Source organism: Pleuronectes platessa, chromosome 1 (assembly GCF_947347685.1).
Source record: "Pleuronectes platessa chromosome 1, fPlePla1.1, whole genome shotgun sequence".
Classification (NCBI taxonomy): Eukaryota; Metazoa; Chordata; class Actinopteri; order Pleuronectiformes; family Pleuronectidae; genus Pleuronectes; species Pleuronectes platessa.
The window spans coordinates 10,350,058-10,373,883 of NC_070626.1; the positions used below are offsets into that span (position 1 = coordinate 10,350,058).

Genomic DNA, 23,826 nt, shown 5'->3' on the forward strand with positions numbered 1-23,826 from the left:
AGAGGAAGCCACTTTAATCTTACTTTAGCTCAGGTTGCACCAAACAACACTTTGTACACTCCATCGCATGAAAATCTGAATCCACACTTTAAACTTCTTCTCCTTCCAAGCACAATACCATCTGTGCCTTAACACTGGACACAGTTGTTCCTTTTGATAAAATGCAAATGAGCTGGGCTGTTTTTATCAAGGAGTTTCCCCCTCACCCATACACCCCCTCACCCATCCCCCCTTCCCCTGACTGCCACAGTGGGCCCTCACAGCTGGGGGCTGAATGCTCTCCAAGCAGCTTGTGTCGGCGTGGTCCCCGCTGCACTGGGCCTCAGCAGCCCATAGATACAGAGGATGCGTCCACTCAGCGTAAATGTGGGGGGAAATTAAACTCCTTCCATAACACTCTGTGGCTTTGTGAAGCGGCCACTTTATGAACATGAGGTCAGACACACTCTCAACACTACTGAGCCTGAACATCACTGTTGCAATCCCGACTGGCATGAATGAAAAAATAATGACGTTAACAATGACATCTAGGATAGAAGTTTGGAGCGGTGCAGTGATGCTTTTGCTGTGGGTTTTGAAACCACATTAATCTCCTGTGCTAAACTGGATGAGTTTGAACCACAGAGGATGATGGGTATTTTTGGTGCACTTGTCTCTAATGACAGGGCTGCAGAGTGGGTGGAAGAGGGAATAAAACAAGTAAATTTAGCAAACTGTTAGGACTACTATGGCTCGCAGAGGCGGATATTTACCTCCAGCGAAACATCTATTCCCTTCTTTTATTTTAATGCAACAGTACAGCACAGAGTTATTACAGCAAATCCGCAGCCAGAGATTGTTGGTGACATTTCATTTTGTGTAAGTGCCAGCATAAAGAGTGGCTCAGAGAGTGACAGAACCACAGAATCTCTTAAGGCTCCTTCATTATGTCTTTAAAAAAAAGAACAGGATGAAAACAGATGTTTATATCCTCGGCTTCCTGAGATATCACTTTATCTCGTTGAGCACAGTCGAGACAGTCAGGGCACATCAGCGTCAGCTCTCAGAAGTTACTATGAGACAATATAGGGTGAGCCTATATCTCATCTTTTTGTAAGCTGAGAGCTTTGTGGGGGTCTCAGGGCGAGTTGCATTTCAACAGGCAGCATTTCAGGTAATAAAAATAATGTTGCTGATAATAAAAGTGGAGGAATTTCAATCAGAGTCCGATTATGGATATTTCTGAGGGCTTTACAGTGTGAAACAAAGGGATTACACTTCATGATATTGGTTTTTCCATTCAAAGGTAAATTTCCTTAAAAAGCCTATCCCCAACAACATGAATAAAAGTGCAAGTTCTTTATATACACAAGTCTAACTAAATGAAAAATGGGCCATATGTATTACTATACATGCAAATGAGACACTGTACTTGGCTATATTTACATTGCAAAGGATGAGAATGAGAATTTTATTATGGAAAAAATGTGAAGTATACTCACATCACCAGCAGCGAGCAGCGCACCGTTTGCCTCCGCCATGTTCATGTAGTTGTTGTTATTCTGGAACTGCAAATGAGAAAAAAGAAAAACACACAATCAGCCACTGGTGTCCAAATAACATCCTTTGCAATTGAAGCCCTTCATAATAGACACCTGTCACTCAAACAGATACTGTCATATTTGGCTCGGAATGTTTACACGCTGAGTTAACACCTTTTCTCTCAGTGCACCGCCACTCTGCCATTATTGGGACATGACGAGAGGCATGTGAGAGGCCCCGGCCAATTCGAACCGGCGTAATGAGAATCTGGTCTGTCTATTCAGCCCTTATGGGATGGCAATTAAGGATATGTTTGCATCACAAAGCCAAGTATCAAGATGCAGTGGCAGGTTATTAACTTCAAGTAACCTATGGGAGTGGAGTGATACCGAGGGGAAATAAGGAGGTGGAGTGTTTTTATTGTGGGTGGAGTTTGGATTAAGAATAAGTGTAACTTTTTTTACATTTATCCATGATTACGAGGGATCCGATTGTGTTAGGGGTTCATACTGTTTAGTACAACAATGAAATACAAGTATTTACCTGTTAATATCAGAATTGATAGAAGAGTAATAACGGTGTAAAACAAAAAGGGTAGCTGAGAAATAGTGCGTGTCACACTGTAGGACAGCTGATAAGCTATTAAAACCCTGTACCTTGATAAGAAATAACATGTTTTCACAACATCTCTCCCCGCCCCCCTCAACCCACACATAGCCTGCTGGCAAAATGGCAGCCACTTCCTTTCTTCGGAGACACAGCCACGCTGACAGGTAGGAACAATGGGACATAGAATGAAGAATTATGGGCTAGCAGCTGGGCCCAGGAGCACAATGCACCTCTCTGTGAGTGAGGAGTGCAAAAACCCAGCCTACACGGCTCGGAGGAGAAAGAATCGCGGCAAATTCGTGTCTTCGTGAGGTTCCACCGAGAACGCTCCTTGTTTTCAACAAAGCTTTGCAGTAATCTCTTTTCTGTGTTTATTACAAAGTCACTCTCTTAAAATATTATGAGCGATGAGGAACGCCAATAACAAAGAGAGGAGGGGGAGAAAAAGCTGTTTCTTATCTGAGCAGAAGCAAACAATAGTGGAAACAAATTAAGATCAGAGTGAACTGAGAAGTACATTAATATATTTTCTAGCCTTTTGTGTTTTTTTTCCCTTTTCTCCTTTTCTTCTGAGTGGTTAGTATGAGAATGTAATTACCGAAAGAGCTGCTGCTAATCAACCGCGAATGGTATCCATTAATTAGTCTATGCCCTGGAGAGAGAGTGGGAGAATCAGCAGCAATGTTAACAGTGTTACGCACCAATGAGAAGGGGAGCCACAAGCTCTGCTAGCCGTTGCTGAAGCAGGTGGTTTGTGCTGTCTAGGCCTCTGGTGCCATCTTACCTGGAGCTGCCCCACTAAACTATATCTGACTCTGCGCCGGTGTTAACATGTTTGCACAAAACACTCACACAAATGTATAAAGACAAGCACACACACACACAAGGGACTCACAGGCGTCAAGTGAGAAACATCTGTCAATAGCTAGTCCTCCTTCACTTCCCAGCTGTGTGTAACTTTGAGACATGACCAGGCTGGGTTACATCAGCCACTCGGCTGGTAATTAACCTTATGCCAGGCTTATCTTGGAAGTGTTACCCCCCCTTCTTTTAGATAACAAATTGAAGTCTCAGAGATATCCCTCTCTATTCAAGCACTAGGAACATTGTTCTGATGGTGGGGGGAGATAGGGCTTCATTCAGTGCTGTCTCTGTTCCTTCTACCTGTCGTCTCTGGATGAGAATAAATATTTTAAAGAGAGCTCTCCATTGTAAATACCTGATAATTTGGGGATATCCCTAAAGAATACAGAGATGTGTAATTCTCCAAAAAATATGCCTAAAGTATAAATATATAAAGTGTCCCATATCACTAATAGGTCAGACACCAACTTGTATTGCAACTTATGCGGCGAAAAAAACAAAGGTTCATGGTTATGTATTACACAACAATGTCAAAGTTCAATGCGCAAAAAAGGTACAGTGTCAGCACTTAGATTGCCAAAATAAAAAAGAAATGAGCAACTTCACCCAGGTGTCATGTTACCTTCACTGCCAGAGGCGGTAAAAAACATGTGTCTACTGCAGAGTAATTTGACCGAGGAGTGAATGCCGATTAAATCCATTCCCACTGCAAAAGCCAGAAGTTAGAGTTAGTTGAAAATGGGCTTTAGAAAGGTTTCTGAGCTGAGTAGCTTCGTCTCAAACTTCTTGTTCGCAGTAATAGTCACACATTTTCAACTCAATTACTCGCCATGTTACGCATCACTGGTTAAAGTGGATGACAAGTTCAGGAGCATGCAAATGTTTATATATCAGGAAGAGATGTGTCATTAAAACAGAACCCCACATTAAGAGGTATAGCTGAATTACATACTGTAAACACGGAGACTGATCCGAGTCACATTAGCTTCATCAGAGAAAACACAATCCAGTTAAGTCCAAGTGCTAATTAGTAGTGTGAGACTCCCTGGGCTCGGTCTCTGTGAATCATGTTTTATTGTGTTTCCAGGGCCCTTTAAGAGCAGCTCCAAATCTCCTCTGAGAACTGTGACTAACATCCTAAGAAATGTCCCCAGCCACTGGTATCAATCTTCACCATTAAAAGCTGAACCATGTTGTGGCGCAGCCCGGGCTGGAGGCCTCGGTGGACATCCAGGGCAGGGAGAGGAGGCTGTTATTGTTATTCCCCCAATTCATTTTTTGGGGGAGGGGGGAGAAAGGCATTTGCACTCATGTTGGTGGCAGTGCCCATTGAGTCAAATGCCAGATGAAATTAAGAATGATTGGAGGGACCGCGCAGCTGACGGTAAAGAACCGCACTAAAATGGGTCAGCGCAGACAATGAAGGCTCTGTAATTAAAATGATGTGACTAGCAAGAGAAGAGCTGTGTGAGGGGCCAAACAACCGTGTCTACGTGGAGACGCATTTTTGATACAGATTTAGGAATAATTGTGGAAACTTTAGGACTGGAAACCACATGATTTATGAAAGATAAAAGCTCCTGAAACACATTAAAGTAGTATTACATGTCTTATACAGCACAGTAGCAGTATCCCCGGCAGCAATGTTACAGTCAGGAAACTGGCATCTCACTTCTTCACATTTCCCAAAAAACTACCATACACTTCTAGAAGGGAAATCAATGGGGAACCATGAAAAATTCAGCTTTAAATTGCTTTAGGAGGCTTTTATTAACAGAGTGTTCACAGTTTAAGGTGCTCTGTAATATGAGTCGCAATAAGAGCCAGACGTGTCTACATGGCAGAGCAAACAGTGGGCACTCTGTGTTTTTATTTCTCTTTCTGCACCACCAGCACATTTCTTCAATAACTGTTTAACAGGAGAGAATTAAGAGCTTACATGGACGCTGATCCTGAACTGAAAAGACTCCACTGTCTGTGTAATCGCAGGCAAGCAGAAAACCAAGCAACGTTGCATGTGAATGGGCATGAATATGAATTTCTGCATTTTTCTGTAAAATGCACAGCCGTGCCTTTTCTGAGTCTAGGGTACTCTTACAATCACAACTTAAACAACAAGCATCAGCATGCACTGCCCTTTTTTCTTTTTTTTCTGACACAAATGTAATTTTGATGCTTTATTTTTTTTTCTTCCTCTCACATTTGAAATCCCATCTCAGGAATATTTGTATGAAAGAATGTCCAGCGGGAAATAAGGTGTTTTACAGCTATTATAGCAAACAAAATTATTTCAACCTCAGGGCGAACACAATATTGCACCACCATGACCCCATCCCACCCCGAGTATGATGGAGTTACCGCACCGATCCTATCAGTAAACATGAACTGGAAAACCAAGATCCACAGGATACATGCTGCCATCCCTGCATGCATACAAATAGGAAAACATGCACTGGTTTATTGTTTTTCATCTAAATATTGAATAATGCTTTGTAAATGTTCATTAAATGGATATTACACACGGAATGACTTTATTAAAAAAAGGTGATTCAAAGAGATTTGTTAATGTGTGTTAAAATTCTGTTTCAAGGGACTGCTCTTTGGATTTATGGTGCAATCAAAAAGTCACAATACCAGTGCTGTCTATCAGCAGGTAACCAAATTGGGCACATTCTTTCTCCCCACTAATTCAATCGAGCGCCCAAGCTTTTCCAGAAACATATCAACTGCTGACAAGCGATTTTACAGTTCAGCTTGAGCTCAGTAATCACAGCCTAGCATGTGTTCTCTGGAACATGACACTTGTGCTAATATGGTCTCCAGTGCTCTCCATAAAACACAGCAAAAACACCACAGATAAAGCTCAACCTGCAATCCTGAGAAAAAACCCACAGTAATTTGCTATGTATTATTTTATGCAATTTCCTTTAAAGCTTGGCCCACCTCCAAGTTTAAGCCTTGCTCCTTTGCGAGGGAGATTGGAGACTCAAAAAACCAGGAACGGGTTTTTTTCCCGGCAATTGTGGTTGGCCCTGTTAAAGCCTCTGGAAAAGTTATCTTTCTGACTCCTGAGGTCCTCCTCACCAAATACATGCTCATTTACAACCCAATTCAGCATAAACACTCTGTAGCTGCCTCTCTGGTGATCACAAGGCCTATTCACACCCAGCAGGCCGCTGTGCATGCAGCGCAAAGCTGACATATATAGATATATTCCCTCCTATATGTGCAGTAGTCAATTTGTAAGGCGACTCTACAACACAGCATGTCCGCACAGTCGGCTCGCAAGCTGTGTTCTGATCTGGAGGCCAAATCGATTGGTAATTCAGTTTAAAGCTGAAATCATTACTCCCCCAGCCCAGCACCGTCTTCCACCATTAGGACTGCTAGTCCTCAACTACACAAGGTAGCATTGAGGGGGAAGTTTATTGTAAGCATCTCACTCTTCCTTTGCCTCTCAGTGTGAGTACCTTCACAGTCGTGCAGAGTATCCAGCTTTAGGAAAAGTGCAAGTCTTATCTGGGATATGAATCAAGCTGATGACAGTTGTGTTCAGGTTGTGTGCTGATGTATCTCTTCTCTAACACCACACTGACCACTGTGGTCCGAGCTGTTGTCATCACAGCTTGCTTTGCTATAGTAAATATAAACCTGAAGGAACAGTTTAAGCCCATGTGGAGCAGTCATCCAGGTATGTGTTACACTCTGCACTTTAACACCTGCCTTGTTTGGTCTGTACCATCTGACTTTTCAGTTTAATCTAAGCGCAAATAACAGGTGTAAAAAGTGCCGAAGACCACGGTCTATACCAACAGACCAAAATTTGGTTGGACACAAAGATTTGGCCTTGGTTCTAATCACACTCAACTAGTTTATTTTGTCTGCAGTGTGAGAACACTTTTTTGAACACTTCAGACATTCAGAACAATTGCAGGAAGTTGAGACATCATTAAACAATAAAAGAAAAAAAGATTCGTAAGTGGCTTGCAGGATTGCTTGTAGTCTTCAACTTCAACGATGATGTTGCTTTTTGTTCGCATGATATTACAAATTTCACGAAAAGAAACGGTTATTTTATTTTTTCAGAATGCACAGAAAACTCAGCAAAAACGACAGCCAAGCTGACAACACGCCAACGTCAAATAAATACAATGTGATTGGTAGAGGTATTACACATGGGTGATGACCGCAGGACAAACAAAATTCTTCCATGCGCTCCATAAATTGCAATGTAAAACAAAAACTAACCAGACAAAATGTAAACAATGAAACTAAGACCTAATCCTTGATTCGGATCATGGCCCAGGTTTCTAGTTGTGAAAACGCCCAGAGGGAGGACATCTTACTTGAGAAGATGTCCTCACTAAGGTCTCTAAAAATTGAGGGCTGGGCGTTACAGAGAGAGGCTGTCATGATCAAACCTTAAAGCAGAGCCTCTTTTCTTCAAATTACACTACAGCATACAGGAATACTACAACACCCTCAGTATGAAACTAACTCTGCATATCAAACCAAAATGACAAGCTTAACTATAAAAATAAAGGAAAACCTTAAGCGATTTCACAGTTCAGCAAATATATATTGTGGTTTTTTCCAAGTCTCCCAGTCATTATAGCAGTGTTGAAAGACAGTTAAAGGGCACCAAGCACTCAGAATATTCCTCTGGGCTAAATTTGCATTCAGCACTGACATTGTGTTTAAGAAAGATAACATGGAGACGGAAATAGACCATGATGAAACAACATTAGTAAAACCTTCCTTTTAAAAGTGTTTGCAAATAAGATTAGTTGAGTTCACTGCATTAAGCCATACATAGAAAAGCTGCCAATCAAATTATGGGAATTTTGAAAACTACCTCATGTTTGACAATGTGTCTCTTCAATTGAATGTGTGTTTAAGCCTTTCAGATGAAATATTAGCCAAAAATCCCAAATTGAAAACCTCATGATAGCACCACATGGAAGACCATTAGAAGTCATGGCAATTCTCCCAATAGTTGTTCTGCTATTCCAGTTTGCAGGGCTACACTGCTATCATGGCTAAAAATAAACCACTCTTATTTGAACTGTACTTTCCCCATTTTTTTATTCCTTCATTACCATCAAGATTATATTTTAACCCAAACATCTGTGTCATTGTGTTTTATGCATAAATGTTTATTTGGGAGAAAACTTCATGACAATACAGTATCACATTAACACTATAATTCTGTAGCATCCAACGCCTGCTTGTTACACAATGGACCATAAATACACTGAGGTTCACCATAGCTACTGTTTTCTCTAAGGCCTAAGACTTGCAAATGCTGCCAAAACAAAGATGGTCTCAGAATTTGTCATAATGGACCCATAGTCTGAGCCCAGTAGTCTCAATAATATGCAGGTCAAGTTTGCTCTGTACTCTCAAGAGCAAATCCTAAAAGAATGCACAAGCTAAATGGGGTGCCATCTTTGATCTGGCGGGGTGCAAAGCCATTGGCCCAGAGCCACAAAGGGGCTTAGAAGATGGAGAGGGCCTCAGAACCACAGTTGAGTTTTCTCACAATGGCTTCTATTGCACGGACACACAGTTCTAGAGGAAACAACATGGAAAGGCCCGGCTTGGTGGTATAGTCTTGCTTTTGCTGCTAAGCCATGTCTCAAGACTTTTTACTAGTAGCAGCTTTGAAGCAACTCCTACTCAAGATGGTATCAAAGGTGAGGATTTGAACGAAGCTTCCTCTGCTTTGCTTGCCACTCTGCTACAACAGAGCACGAGGCTGCTGTGGGGTTGAGGAGGCTAGCAACTAAAAATGACAAGGTGTCCAACAGAAGAAGGAACAGCTTTCTGTCACAAGAAATGGGTTTGTTTTCGGTGGCACTAATGTTCATGGTTGTAGGGCTTCTCTTGGTTTGTCGGGCGCCTATGAGCTCTGGGACTTGGAATCACATAAAGCTCTGTTGAAAGCTGCTGGGAGTAGAGTCCTCTCTTATTGCTGTAGCAGCAGAGATGCATTTTTCTATTCCCTGTGTGCCGTTACTGGCTAATACACTCATTATAACCAGCTTTGAAAATGTGCAGTCAAGAGCTTTTAGTGATGGACTCAACACGGTCCTCTATTTCTTATCAAGTAATGGCAGGAGATGGGGTGATTTTGTAAATAAAAACAACGTTATGTGACGCATTTATAGAGCAGGAAGAAAAGCCCAAAGTACAGAGGCCTAAAACATCAATGTATTCAGTCCAGTAAAGCCTTAAAAAAGACATTGCTACCTTAATTCAATGGAACTTGATATTGATTAACATTATTAGAAATCCACTACTTGTAAAATGGTCTGTGCCATTAAAAGACTAATGTATTTAATAAAACCTAGATTTTTTTTATAGTGTACCTTAAAACATTTACAGCCATTTGAAGCATTCTGCCGTTTCAATCCACTAATAGATGTTAAAACCTTCCTGCATGTGCTGTCACAGTACTTCCAAGGTTTGTCTTTTCTGTTATTCTTACCTTAAGTCCACAGTAAGCACAAACCGACCAGTTGTTCAATCTCTATAAATCTGAAAAACACAAACTGCTGAGCGGTGACTCATATATCAGTCTATTATATACTACAGGGCTGACTGTATTAAACAAATGGCTGGGCCTGCAGCTGGAAAAGAGAGGCAATATAGAGAGAGCAGAGGTTATTGTCTAATTTAAATCTTGGCTTCTTTCCCAGAGCTGTACCACATTCCAATTTGTGACTGTGTTGCTTGGCGCTACTGACAGAGGTCCGGCTGCAAATACTCTCGGGCTCCTCTCCAGAAATGTGTCTCCAAACTGACAATCAACAAGTTGGCAGAGATTACCGGAATGACTGGGGCAAATTAGGTGAAATAATGGAAATGCACAGATATGGATATAGGGCTTTGTGCTGTGTCTGCACGTGCCTTTTTTTAATCTCCCACTGTGGTTGCGATAATGCATCTATAATCATTATGACTGGATGTGCAGCAACACAGGCTCATCAAGAACTGAGGCAAACTGTTTCTGTAATGTCTTTCAGTTCCATAATGAAAAAGCAGCTGGAAAAGACATCTGTGAAAATATAGTAGTTACCTAATGGTTGAGCGGGCTCTTAGAAGCAATTAGCTATTTCAAGCATCTCCTTGGCATACTATTGTCCGTTCATCTGCTAGACTGACAGCACACCAGGACATCATTAGCAAACCTGACGGCTGTCGAGTCGCAGACATTGTTTTTCTGGTGAGAGCAGCCATCAGGCTAAGTGCTCCGCTAATGTTTTTAACAGTAGTTAAACTCAAAATGTCACTTTAACATTTCCTACTTCAAAAGCACTGTGAGATTAAGACACCAGCTTTGAATAATTACAAACTCTAAGCTTCAACTCTGATTCCATATCATTGCGCTGACATTTAAAGAGATTGGGAACAAAGACACACTACACATCTTTTCGTCATAATGCAAAAATCATTCCTTTCGTCTTTGTAGAAATGACAGGTTGCAGATCAAATGCAGTTAGGAACCTGGAGGTCTGCCGTGTGTTCAAGTGGTGCTTTTAAGCGAACAAGGTAAGTTAGCAAAGTATGTTGGAAGATAAAACTGTAAAGAGCTCGATGCAAGAATCTTTTCTGCTGATGACACTTTTACTCAAGACTGGAACTTAACATTATCACTATCAGGCAAAACCAGTGAAATTCCATTTGTCTTACAAAACTTGCATGTGCAATATATGCACAGTGTCAACACAGGAATAAAACAAAAGAGTGTCAATCAAAAGCAGAATGGCACTCAGAGCGCATACCTCCACCAAGGACAAACAAACCTACACACGTCAGTCTAGCTGGTACAGTGGAAAATAAAAGGAAATAGTCTGATAACATAAATTATGTATTTGCTATTTTCAAACCGCTCTTGTTATTATGCAGTTTCATTATTTCAATGTTTAATATAAGCATTTTCAAATGCAGCTGATGCTGTATGCACAGTTTCTTTCTATTAATGAAATGTGCATGTAGTGTAATAAGTGTAGAATGAAGGTACGTTTTGTGTACTTTTTTCTTCACCAGATCACCAGACAAAATCTGTTTTTTAACAACAAGATCCATACAATGTTTCATGAGACATGGATGAAATGTTCTAAGAATGCGATATATATGCTAATATATGTTAAAACAATAATTCCTGGATCTGACCCTTTAACCTGATCCAAAATTTAATTGGTTCTACGTCCACACCCCCCACCCCCTCCGAGTGTGGTACAAATCGGTTCAGTAGTTTTTGCATAATCCTGCTGACAAACAAACAAGACATGGGTGAAAAAATCACCTCCTTGGCAGAGGTAATAATTCGTAAAATGTACAAAGTGGCTCGTCTTTGGAGTTTTGACAGGTTCCTCCAATGTTACTGCAGATGAAAGAATGTACAAACAAATAACCCTGAATCTGTCTACGCTCACAATTGAAAACAATTGTGTATGTTGGATTTGTACAACCCTCCTTTACAGCTGTATTGATTGCTGTCTTTTAACCATAGCGCCCTCTAAAACACTTCTATCCCATCTTTCTAGTGCGTGCAGCAAAAAAAAAGGGGGGGTCACTGACATTTTCTGTATTTGAGCCTTGACCTCTATTTTTAGGATCATGCTGTGAGCTTCGCCACTAAAATAAATGAGTGCAGGGCACAGTCTGCTCTGCTCTCCACACCTTCCCATGTACATGTTTTCCCATCACTCTTCATTAAGCTCATTCTTGACCCGTCTGTCTGACTCTCTGCCAATACCTACAATTTGCAGAGCATCAGATAGTGGAGCACGAATCTCCTGGTATCTTGTTGTGTATATGTACGAAGGTGATTGGTAACTAAATTAAAATAATTGTTTTCAACACTTAAACCTTTTACGGCCTAAAATACATATAAATAAAAACTATATATATAAATATATAAGGTGCATTCAGTCAATAAACCATCAGAGACAAATATCACTAATCCAATTAATCAATATGTAAACAACGCATGTGATGAGAAAATCGGTGACTTCAACAGGGGGCACTGTGCTGTAAAAACTGACTGAGAAACAGACTTCCCACTGTCAACTTGTCATCAGCTAATTTACCTGCAGCCGGGGGGGGGGAGATTCACCAGACGCATGGGGAGAGTTAATCTTTTCATTCAACTCGCTGAAGAGATCGACCCAATTAGCTCGCCACATTGACTGACAGCCCCTTGTGTTTGCTTTGCCTAACTCAAACTTCTCCCCATCTTCTTAAATCAGGAGTCATGCAGTTTATGCTGGCTTCAGCTAAAGGCTGCAGAAGTTATTGGAGGATACTGTACAATACTGAAATAATCATGATGTCTTTATTCAAATCTGTTGAGTTTGAAATATTCACCACTGCAATTTGCTGTGACTGATGAGCCAGTGGAAGGCTTGCTTGGGGATAGCTCTCCAGAGCTCTGTAATTGAGCGGATTTGACTTGAGAGAGTTTTTTTTTTTCTGCTGATAACTACACACATTCCCTTTTTAATGTACTTTTCTTTTTTTAGCCTCTCCTAAGAGTCAGTGCACATCAGAATTATGATGCTTGCTGAAACAGCTGTATAAAGTGCTACATGTAGGACAGTTTATATTTCAATTGCTGTCCCTGAAATGTGCTTCGGCATCGTGTTTCCTCCAGTGATTTACCACAATGTCTCTGGCTGTAGCCCAGAGAACATTCTATGTTGGTTCGCACTGTTGACTGCAGAACTGTCAGATCTAGAAGCTCAAAGATCAGGGAGAACAACGGCCCAGAATACTGCCACCGTGGCCTCTGACATCCCACAATACAAACAGCATACAGCATGTTGATGCAAATAGTAATTTTGAATTACAGGATGTTAAGTCTTAAAAATGCTATAGAGGCATTTTGCAAACTTTTACATGGATTTCATCATTTGGCATCTTTTAGATCTAAGTGGTGGGGAGAGTTATTTTGAAAATCAAAGCAGAGTTTTGTTGGAACAGCCGTCGTCAATCTGGTATGAGCAGTAGCTTGTGGTGGTTTATTGAAAATACAGCAGGACGATTTGGCCAAACAATATATCAAAAATAAATATGATATTACTCAAAATAAATAATTATGATGATAAAAGTCATAATCTTATTTATTATAAGTTCAAAGACTTATTTTTGCTTACAAGTAAAAGTTATGGTTCTAAACTATTCTTCATGAGACAAATACCTGACAGCAAAACATTTGACAAATCTGAGATAGATGAATTATGTGGGATACCTCCTCACTGTGCATTGTTATAGTGCTATTGATGGAAATTCAGATTTAGGTAGATATTGCTTGATTTTGTTGTTATTCTTACATTTGTTTTAACATCTAGCATAATTTTATATATACTGTATACTGGTAGGTTTTGACCTGTGACAATATCAAGTATGGATAGATGCTGTAGCTGGCACATAAATGTGAGGGATTACAAGGCTTAAAGGGGATGATAAACAATTCACTTAAAAGGCTAAGCCATCAAATTGTCTTTAATAATGAGCTGTTCATTATTACCATGTGTGGATAATTATGAGATTAATACATCAATCCTGGTTTTGGCAGGTTCTGCCGCCAGGAGAGGCTGAATTCACCACAGTCCCTGTGTCACTGAGAACCGTTTTTCATTCTCTCACATTAAATCTCATTTTATTTGGTATAGAAAACAAAGTCAGATGCTGTTATTATTCTCCAAAACACAACACTAATGCTCGGGGGCATGATTTGTCATTGTTATTCAGTGCTCACTCACCTACACTTAAAACATGATCCTTCTGGATTTTAATTAAGCACCGAGGTACCTCCCAGGGGGTTCTGACTTGGCAAAGGAAACTTCTTTGATTTATGTACTACTTTGTTGTCCCTGCTTAAAGCTTGCCTGTTATGGGAGACTGTGCTGATGATGGATTTAAGAACAGGGCAATTATTCTTATTTGTTAATTAGTTTCTGTTAGGGATGTATCCCTCTGAAAATATGAATACCAACCGATAGAAACGCTGAGGATAGAGCTGTCATCTTTCTAGCTCATGACAACCCAACAAAAAACCAGTGAGTATGTTATAGGACTGGGTAAACTGGGATGCAGATTCATAACAATTCACTCCTGCATCACTGAAAGCTGATAAGAGTGTGAATGCCAGAAGCATAATTCGTCGATTTGGATGCACCCCTACCACCCATGCAGCAGAACATCCCACAAATCAGCAAAATACTTTTAAAGGACACTACACTTTCGCATTTCGACAGCAAATGTATTCAAACACAATAGATTGGCTGCTAAATTACAGCAAACATTATTGTAACTCCAAATCCATGAGCAGAAGTGTGCATATTTACCAATTATCAATCTGCCTCTGAGAAAGAAAATGTGATGTTATTACAATAGAATATTGCGTATCAGGGCCCAAGGCGAAACGATGAACAACATAAAGAAAATAACATGGCCGTTTGTTGCTAAATAGTTGGAGTGGGTTGTACACTAACTAAAAGATTGGTGGGTCGATCCCCTGCCTCCTCCAGTCTGTATTCCTACGTGTCCTTGGGCAACATACTGAGCTCCTAAATGCGCTTGAGGCAAGTGCCGAAAGTGCATTAATGGTATATAGAAAAAGAGTATGGAAGCGCAGTCTGAATGTGTGAAGCGTTAAAAGTGGTTGGTGCAGTACATTTACCATTCATAATCTAAAAGTACACATACAAGAATGTGTAGTCAGAGCTTTTTACAGATCGATGAACATGCTGTGATCGTTATACTTGTTTACCAGAGCTAATATTGTTGCTTCTCTTTCTAAATGCGTATTACTTACTCAGTAATTGTATAGCGTGGATAGCAGCCAGTTTTCAATATAAAATGTAAAGTACCGGCAAGAGTATAATCCAGACTACCCAGGTGTACAATATACTGCTGTTTTTAATAACAGGCTGCCTGCACTGCAATAAAAGATGACAAATACTCACTTGTGATGAGATAATGTGCTAAGACTATTTTCTTTCTTTGTAAAACCTGGTTATAAAAGTCCCTATAGCTGTAGATATCATTACGGTGTCAATCTAAGGACTGAAGTTTCCTCCACTTGTCATTCATTAATGACAAAATAAAAAGATCTAAATCATTCTTCTCACTTAGCTTCTTCATCATGGCCTGCTATGCAAAGTATCCACATCAACGATGTCCAGAGCAGCAACGGGAGACACATCCCATGAAAAGAGTTCTAAGAGATGGTCAGCCACAGTTGACACAAAAACGGTTTCAGAGGCGGACCTTGTACGTGGGCTGCTCTCCTAGATGCATATCAGAAGCTAATGGACTCTCCGAAATACGGGGGTGCTGCGGGATCGCTACGATTAGCTCGTGGAACTGCTGAAGGTCACCACCGCTGAGCTGAGCAGCCACAAGCCTTCATAAAACCATGCAGCGTATCATTATTTTCAAAGTGTTTCATTATGGACGGTTAACCTTGGCTAACTCCGACCTAACACTTTAATCAGCTGCCTGTAATGCCTTTGAAACAGTGTAATCATTCAGCTTCTCGTCTTGTTTATCAGCGGGAGACACACAAACGTAAGGTAGACTATTAAATAAAGAGTCTCTCTCAAGGCTGCTCAGGTATGTGAAAAGTTACACCATGAGTCAGAATCTCCACAGATGAGGAAGTGGATCAGTTTTCTTGAAAGGAATGCCATTTGAAATAATCGTCAGGGGCTGTTCGGCCGGGGAAACCCTGCCAGTGCTCACAGACCTTGATCTTACATCTACTGCTGCCATCCCGCACTCTGACCTCAAGAGAAAAACCACAAGCCAGAAAGAAACACACACACACAATAAACAAGGCTGTGCTGTGAACGAGCCTTGAATTTCACTCGTGAAAATATCAGAGGTTGCCTCAAATATTTCATGGACCTCATTCACAATAGAAGCTGATGTTTCAGGGACTGAACGTTTATTATGTGGAGGTTTTACTGAGGTCATGTCAATTGTTCCTTTTTATTACATGACTTTACAAAAACTAGAGAGATAAATAAAAAACGTGAAATGTAACGGAAAATCTGAGAATAGGGATAGTTGGGTCACTTTCAACAGTTGGGTAATTATTAGTGCTAAATATTGGATTTGCTATATCAGGGTGCTATTGTGTAAAACGCACTAAACTGCAAGAAGAGATGTTTTTTTTTGCTAAAGCAAATTGGACTTTCAAATTTAACATACTAACTGCACATGCAATGCCAGATTGGGACTGGATTTTGGTTCCTTGTCGTAGTAATTATGGGCAAACGACTGTTATAAGACTGATGTAATGAGTTAATAGTGTTTCAAATTGTTTATTCTACAAAACATCTTTCCTCAACAGATTCCAGTCCAGACAACTAAAGTGTGAGCTATGTTTTTATTGTTGTGGTTAGACAAGTCAGAGTTGTTGGTCAGGAGATAATGATGATAATAATAATAATCCTCTCAGATCAATACTGAACGGGCCAGTACCTCCTGCCTCATGCTTGCAAAAGTCATGCATGCTCAAGTGTGCAGTCCACACAAATACAGAAGTACTTCAAGGTGAGATATTGTATAGGTGACTTTGCAGAGAAAGGCAGTAAATTACAGAACAGAAATAATAAAGACAACATACATTGTATGACATAGGTTTCTAAGGAGATACGCGCTTCCCCAGGGACTTAGCTCTACAGTGAGAAAATCCTCCATCAGTGTGCTGTTTTAAGATCTTGATATCATTCAAACTGAGCATAAACTATAGCAGTAAATATTTTGTTATAGTGCCAGAGAATATTGCTTTTGTCTAAGGCAAATATTTCAAACGATTAATTCAAACTGTGGCAGGGTTAGATGGCTATGAAGATCAACAGCGTTCATTTATTATTATATAATCAGCCAGAATGTTGAAAGCATAAAAAGTAGACTTACCACAAGCTACGAAATTGTGAAACAATCTAACATGCAATGTTAAACGATTCCAAATGCGACTACCCATGATCCTCAGGGGAAATAGCTGCGTCTCGGATTGGTGCAGCTCCTCATTACCATGGAAATGTATACATCAATCTATTCTAGAAAAAACTGTTACTTAATTAAAGGACGCCATGTTTTTATTGTGTGAAAAAGGGTTATAATGAAAGTTAGTCTTCCTGGAACCCTGCAACAGGTTTCTCCAACATTCCGCCTACTTCACCATTTAAATGAGAGTTATTTACCACCCATTTTTTTTTAGCTCTTTGTCCAAGAGGTGTGAGGGATATTTGCACACCTGCTACTATTGTCAGGTCATTTTAGTACAACTTGGTAACAAGCTGCATTATGGGAATGTGTGATGTAGGCGGGGACCGGTGAAAAGGGGAATTACTCAATGTGTAACATAAAACACACCAAACACAGACACACACACTAACATATACAGCCCATAATGAGATAGTGAATCAGAAATTCAGATTCAAACTGATACATGAACAATGGCTGGAACAGTGACTAATATTTATATGAATCATAAATCAAACCATAAAAGCATAAAATGAAACCTAAATCCGAAAATATTTCTAGTTTGGTTGACAGGACTAATTTATGTGTTACAGGAATAATAACTTCATTCTGCATTTACCCAATTGGAAGCCGACTTAAACGAATATGACAAACTGCTGGAGGAAGAAGTCTGATATAAAAAGAGAGAAGCAGTGAATTCAACTAGTCAGCTGCAGGAAATATCAGCCTTAACTGTGTGAGAGAAGGAGGAACATTCGTCAGTGGCCCGTGCTTCTTGAAAAGAGCCAAGGGCTTAAGTCAAGTTAAAAGGAAAACAGCAGAATGTTTTGATACAGCTCTGTGAGCCCATTAAGAGAATTGGACATTAGATCTATGAAACATGGAATGGGTGCCTCTCTGGAAAGCTTTAAAAATGAATGTGCCTTAACAGCGAGGCTAACCACTAAAGGGACACAACACTTATTGAATCAGCCAACCAGGAGTGATTGACTGGTCCTTTTGAAAACTGCCTAATTCACGGTAAAAGCGGCTTTCTGGCTTCCCCCTGCCTTTTAATAAGTCAGCAAGGGTGAGGCTGTCAAAGATGTACTGAGCCAAAACCAGATTAAAACAGTTTATCATGGTGGAAATAAAAAAGATCTTGTTTGATTCAAAGGAGCACAGTATTCACACAGAAAATAAGACTTTCTCAGAGAGGAGCTCAGTCCTTGTGTGACTCATGGTTTTGTTCATCTACTCTATTTTGGAGAAAAGTAGCAACAATGCAGAGTAATTTTAATTTATTGACGACAGATTGTATTGCACTATACATCTCAACTCCACTGTTAATCTGATGATCGGAAAATGGGACAAAAAAAAGAAAGCGTGAAGACAAACCAATGATCGGTTACAGTGCACTTAAATAGCTGTTCAACTCCTTCCGGACTACACCTGGAAAAGAATGTACGACTTTGGATGTCAAAACAAACAGTTTTTTCTCAGGCAGTAACAAGGCGTGATGGATTGTGTAGCGACATTGTGTACATGATCAAAATCCTATAACAAATGTGTCTCTCCTGTGCATTCATCCTCTTTGCATCCCTGAAAGAGATGTTATCTCAAACAACCATGTAGCTGCACATTTTCCAGAAAGAGAAGGTTGCTTCAGTTCACTGGGGACCAACACAGTACAGGGTTAAAAAACAAGCCTAACACACATGGTGGACCCTCTGTATAAATACATCCAACCTGTAGGCATTCAATTCTCTATATTTGGGCCCTAATTTGTCCCTGGTCATGAGATCAGAACCTAAGGCACAGGACCGACTTGTTCTTGGTCTGCTGCCATGTCAGATGGACACGTGACGCCCAGTGTTTCCTCAAAACACACCGGTTGTGGAACAATTTTAGAGTGTGTGGTCTGCCCTAAATGAACCACGCTGAGTAAGGCACAAGAAGTAATGAAGAAGATTTATGAGCAGCGATGGCAGGATTACAGAGGGTCTTTACGAGTGCTGATCTGGGTAATGGACTATGTCTGCATACGATTTCAGATCCTCATTGTCATATCCATCTCATAAACAAAGCAGGCAAACTGGTCGTGTGTTTCTCACAGGTTCAGACGGTGGTAAAACAGGCCCAATTGAACTCATACGAATCATGGTGCTTGTGCACATGCATAAATGACATGTCAACACCTTAACAGGATCAGCAGAGTGATGAATGACAGCTGTGATAGCGTGGTGCCACAGGAATCGGAAGAGAATGCTGCGTTCACATCAAACTCGAAGCGAATGTTCACCTTAGGTTACCCGTGCAAGTTTGGCTCCAGGATAATTTGCTTATTCGAGCGAGTTTCATTCTCAATGCTGTTCAAGTTCAACTTAAACTCGAGCAGGTGAAGTGAATGATGTAAATTTTGCATCTATGCATCGCATTATTTGTGTTATTTGCGCCGCCTCACACAAGTGGCATGAAATGCATTTGGGTCTTTACATTGACTTTGTATGTAATCTCATCTTGCAAAACGTTTACTTTGCGTTGGATGTGAACGCAGCATTAGACTCAATAGAACAAAGCTTTTACAGGTCTAGTTTGGGTCTCCTCTTCAGAAATTGAAAATCACTGTGAAGCCCTAAAATGCCAGTTTTCACCTATTATGCCTCTGTCACTGATTTGGGTAAAATCATAACAACCATCATTAACTATGTTCACAGGAAATCTATGTTACGACACATTACAGGAAGTGCAGAGCTGTGCATTAAAACAAGGTAAGCATCTGCTCAGTAGAGAGAAACATGTAGACAGAGCCGTGATTCTTAGTTGCAGGAAAACTCAGAGTTACAGTGTGTGCATGTGTGTGTTCTAGTGAGTGAACTAAAAATAACACACTCTAATCTGGGTGGGAAAATTAGGTGTTTAACAAATCTCCTGACAGGCTACAACTAAGAGGCTCAGCAAAACACGTCAGCTATTCACTTTTAGGACATTTGAACATTTAACATGCACCTTGGAGTCATATCCATCACCTGATGAGTTTGACAAAGCAGGCAGCCTCTGAGGTTAAACACACACACACACACACACACGCGTTCAGTTGTGTTTGGATATGTTTAGAATGTGTGTGATGAAATGGCACCAGCTGTGTACACTGGAAAGATGCACAAGGCCCCCTGGTTGAGCAGAGGCTTAACCCCTTCCCTCCCAATGGAGCAGGAGGGACAGCAGGGAGAAAAGAAGCTTGGCCCACAATGTTTTGGACACAACCGTTTGCTGCTGTAGAAGTACGGAAACTCACTAAGATCAATGCCCCAGTTGCTTAAAACTTTGTTGTTTTTGGTTTCCGTACATATGCCGTACATGGTTTGGTTAGAGCCACATGAACCATGAACAGGTTAGTGTTACACCTCCACATTTTACAGGCTCCATAAAGTCGTCTGATAATTGCTGCTGCAGGGAATAACTAAATACATTTTGGTGCAGATCCAGGAATTTATCACTTTCTTTAACGTTGATGGAGAGGTCATTTCTTTTGTCATTTTCACTGATTTCCATGGGAATAATTCAAGGTTGAAATCTTGTATGAAGCAAAGCAGCAGTACATCTCACAATCCTCAACATCAGCATTGACACAGCAGCTAATGCTACATATGTTAGCAATTTTCCATCTTCAATGTGCTGTGAAGCTACTTGTCCACATGCCTCTGCTCAAGTGCCATTAATAAGCTGGGATGTTTGGTCGATTACCAACTGCAAAGAGTTACGATGACTAGAGGATGCTGGTGCAAGTTTTGCAAATAAACCTGAAGTGCTTGCACCGGCTTAGGAGAAGAGTTTGTATGTACATCTGTTGGTGATTTCAGTCTCTCTTTGACTGGAGGTAATGAAAGCCCACACTAAATGGATACTGTATCTGAAACATTATTAAACCTGAAGAAAAGACCAGATGGCCATAAATGTGGGAATAACACAGGGTCTCTTTCATGAAACCATTAAAGTCAATCAAATGTGACTTCAACAAATCCAGAAACCAATCAAATCCAAACAACTCCCTGTCTTTAGTTAATGCTGTGTCAGACTGAAGAGCTCACAACCAGAGAAAACACATCACTGGCATCACCAAAATAATACATTGCACAAATGACAGCTGCATGAACAAAAGCACACCGCTATATACACTGCATGGTTTTCATGCACACGGCTCTAATTTGTCCAGGTCATTATTTTGACATATATGTATCCATGTCACTTTAAGTTACCAATAACAGCCAGTATGAGTAAGGTCCTTAAGTGCAACTGATCCGTGCTCAACCTTAAGTCAAGATAGTTTAAGAGAGCTCTGGACCCTGCTGTGACAGCCCCGTCACCCACCTGAACACCCCTGCATTTAATGTTTAAAGATCACAGACATAAACCTTAATGTTTGCTTTAAGCAGAGTCGATAAAAAGAGCAGAGATTAATTCTGTCAGATTTCAGCAGAGCACTGACTTCTTGCTGAACATCAGTCGTCTGTGTGAAATTTGTGGTGTGTTTCTCTTCAGAACCCCCCCCCCCCCATCTCTGTGCCAAGAAACAGGCGGCTTCATTAGTCATGACTGCAGCACCTAATTAAGTTTGTGCCACTCGTTTGGATATTCTGTAAATTTAAAAGAATCTCTGATGTTTTCAAAGCGCCTCTGGGAACTTCTGTCTCTGTTGTCATTAAAATTGAACATTTCCTGTGCCAGCGTTTTTTTTTAGGTTTTCAAATCAAAACTGCGAATCTAGTGGAAATTGTTTTTTTCTCAAAAAGGTGCGGTGACAGCTTATAAATAGATGTAAGAAGTGGGGCTTTAGTTCCGTGGGACTTGTAAACATGCCACATCTTTTGGATGACTAACGGCTGCGCATTGTGCTACCTTTCAGCAAGTTGATTCAAATTAACTGGAGGCTTATTTGAAAGATGCATGCAAAACAACCTATTTGTTCACCATGGAAAGGCTTTGTCATTTGCATGAAACACATCCTTTATATCCTCCTGTCTCCCCAACACAACTGCTAAGAGATACTGGATAAGCACCTTCTTTCGCCACCCGTCCTCTCGCTCCCTCTAACTCCTTTTTGCATTGTGGCCAATTACTGTTGCAGTTGGAAAAATTTCGCTTGACCCGGGGAGTTTACGAGCGGGAATAAAATTGCACTCTGACACCGATTCAAAGCAACGTAGTTAACATTTCTCAGGGCTGATGAAGACATGATGAAATTGGGCACATATGACAAGTTGGCCACTTGACAAAGAGCTGATGAAATAGTGAGAAACCTGGTAACTGTTTTGAACAGCATCAGATTGCAAGGGGCTGAATAATTTGGGAGGGGGTGGTGTGTGTGTCTAGGTGTGTGTGTGCGAGGGAGAAGGGGTGGGGGATGTAGGGGTACCATTGTTTAGACTTTTTTTTTTTCAAATAAGCATGTCGCTGTTGTGCTATTTTTCCCTGTCATAGTGATGTTCTCTCTCACACGGGAGTCAAGCTGCTGATGGATCACTGGCCAATAGTGTTACATCACTGACAAAAACATCACAAGCCATCAAATGGGTTTTACATAACCTCTGCCTCACAATTGAGACTTCCAAAAAACAACAAGAAACTCCGAAACCGCAGCGCTTGTATTCAGTCCTAACAAAGTGGATACACTAATAGTTACACTATGAATGCAGAAAGTATCAGCTCTGCAGCAACATTGTGTCGGGTGGCCGTTTTGGTTGGTCTGACGGGCTGAGGGTTTACTGATGCCATGTTTAAGATTAAGTGAACAACACAGCACAATGCTGACAATGAACGCATTCTTAACAGAGCAGATAGAGTCTGTTTGTCTTTGACTGCGAGTGTGTGTGTGAAGTTGAGAACTGATAATCAGAGAAAGCAGTGTCTGCAACACTGGAACACAGCAGCCCAGACTTACTAATACTGTCTAAATACTTAAAATAATAAAGTTGCCTCTAATATGCGAGAATGACTTGGATGTTATTTTGTGCACTTACAGAAATCTGCATGCAAATAGCAGTCACACGTGTCTGTAACACACTGTTTAACCACAATCATGTTGAGGGTCATGAAACTGGATCACAGCCGTGAAGAGCGGTTTGAGTTTACTTGACACCAGATTCTCTGCCTTGGACTTCCATCACATTTGAATGCTTGTTCAATGCAGGCTACTGATGCAATGACCCAGCAGTGTGTTGAACTGTGCAATCCAACATCGGCTCCTGTGCACGACTTGTCCTCTTCATCATACTGAACCAGTTGACGTGTGTACATACTCTCATGGTGTCTACTTTTAGAGGTGTTGCTCATTAAGTGTTAACTGCATATTCTCCCTGTTCCTTTCCACATGCTTATCGCACTGTGCAGTCAAGCCCTTCCACCACTATGCGTTTAGTCTTTTTCTGCCATTTACCAAGTCAAATTTTTTCTAGAGTGGAAATATTCCGGTCACACTCTGATTTATGTCCCATGGAATAATTTGACAGAGCCAATTATTTTACAACACTTCTACTTGTGATAGAATAACAGAAGAGAAATGTCTTAGAAATATACTCATTATGTATTCAAATATTTACACCATGCCCACACAAATGTGATGATCATTTTAATGGATGTATCTAGAAACTTTGAACAGACCCCCGAACGTCCTCGGACCCACCAATTAAAAACCAGTGCTTGAACTTATCTGTTCTTTGTATTGTTGTTACTGTCCTCATCACTATAGCTGTAGATCTATGTCTACGTAAGTACACTACAGTCGAGCTGGCTGTATGACAGTGGATCACTTCGCCACTGCACTAGCATTGTGTTGTGCTTTTCCTT

General features: G+C 40.6%; 1 protein-coding gene across 1 annotated transcript in view; it reads right to left on the minus strand.

Annotated features, from left to right (window-relative positions):
* Nucleotides 1-23,826, minus strand: part of tox3 (TOX high mobility group box family member 3) — a 40,460-nt gene that overhangs the window by 15,670 nt on the left and 964 nt on the right. Inside the window, exon 2 of the mRNA XM_053427501.1 lies at nucleotides 1,482-1,547. Within this exon, the coding sequence (XP_053283476.1) occupies nucleotides 1,482-1,547 (66 nt within the window). The remainder of the gene's footprint in view (nucleotides 1-1,481; nucleotides 1,548-23,826) is intronic.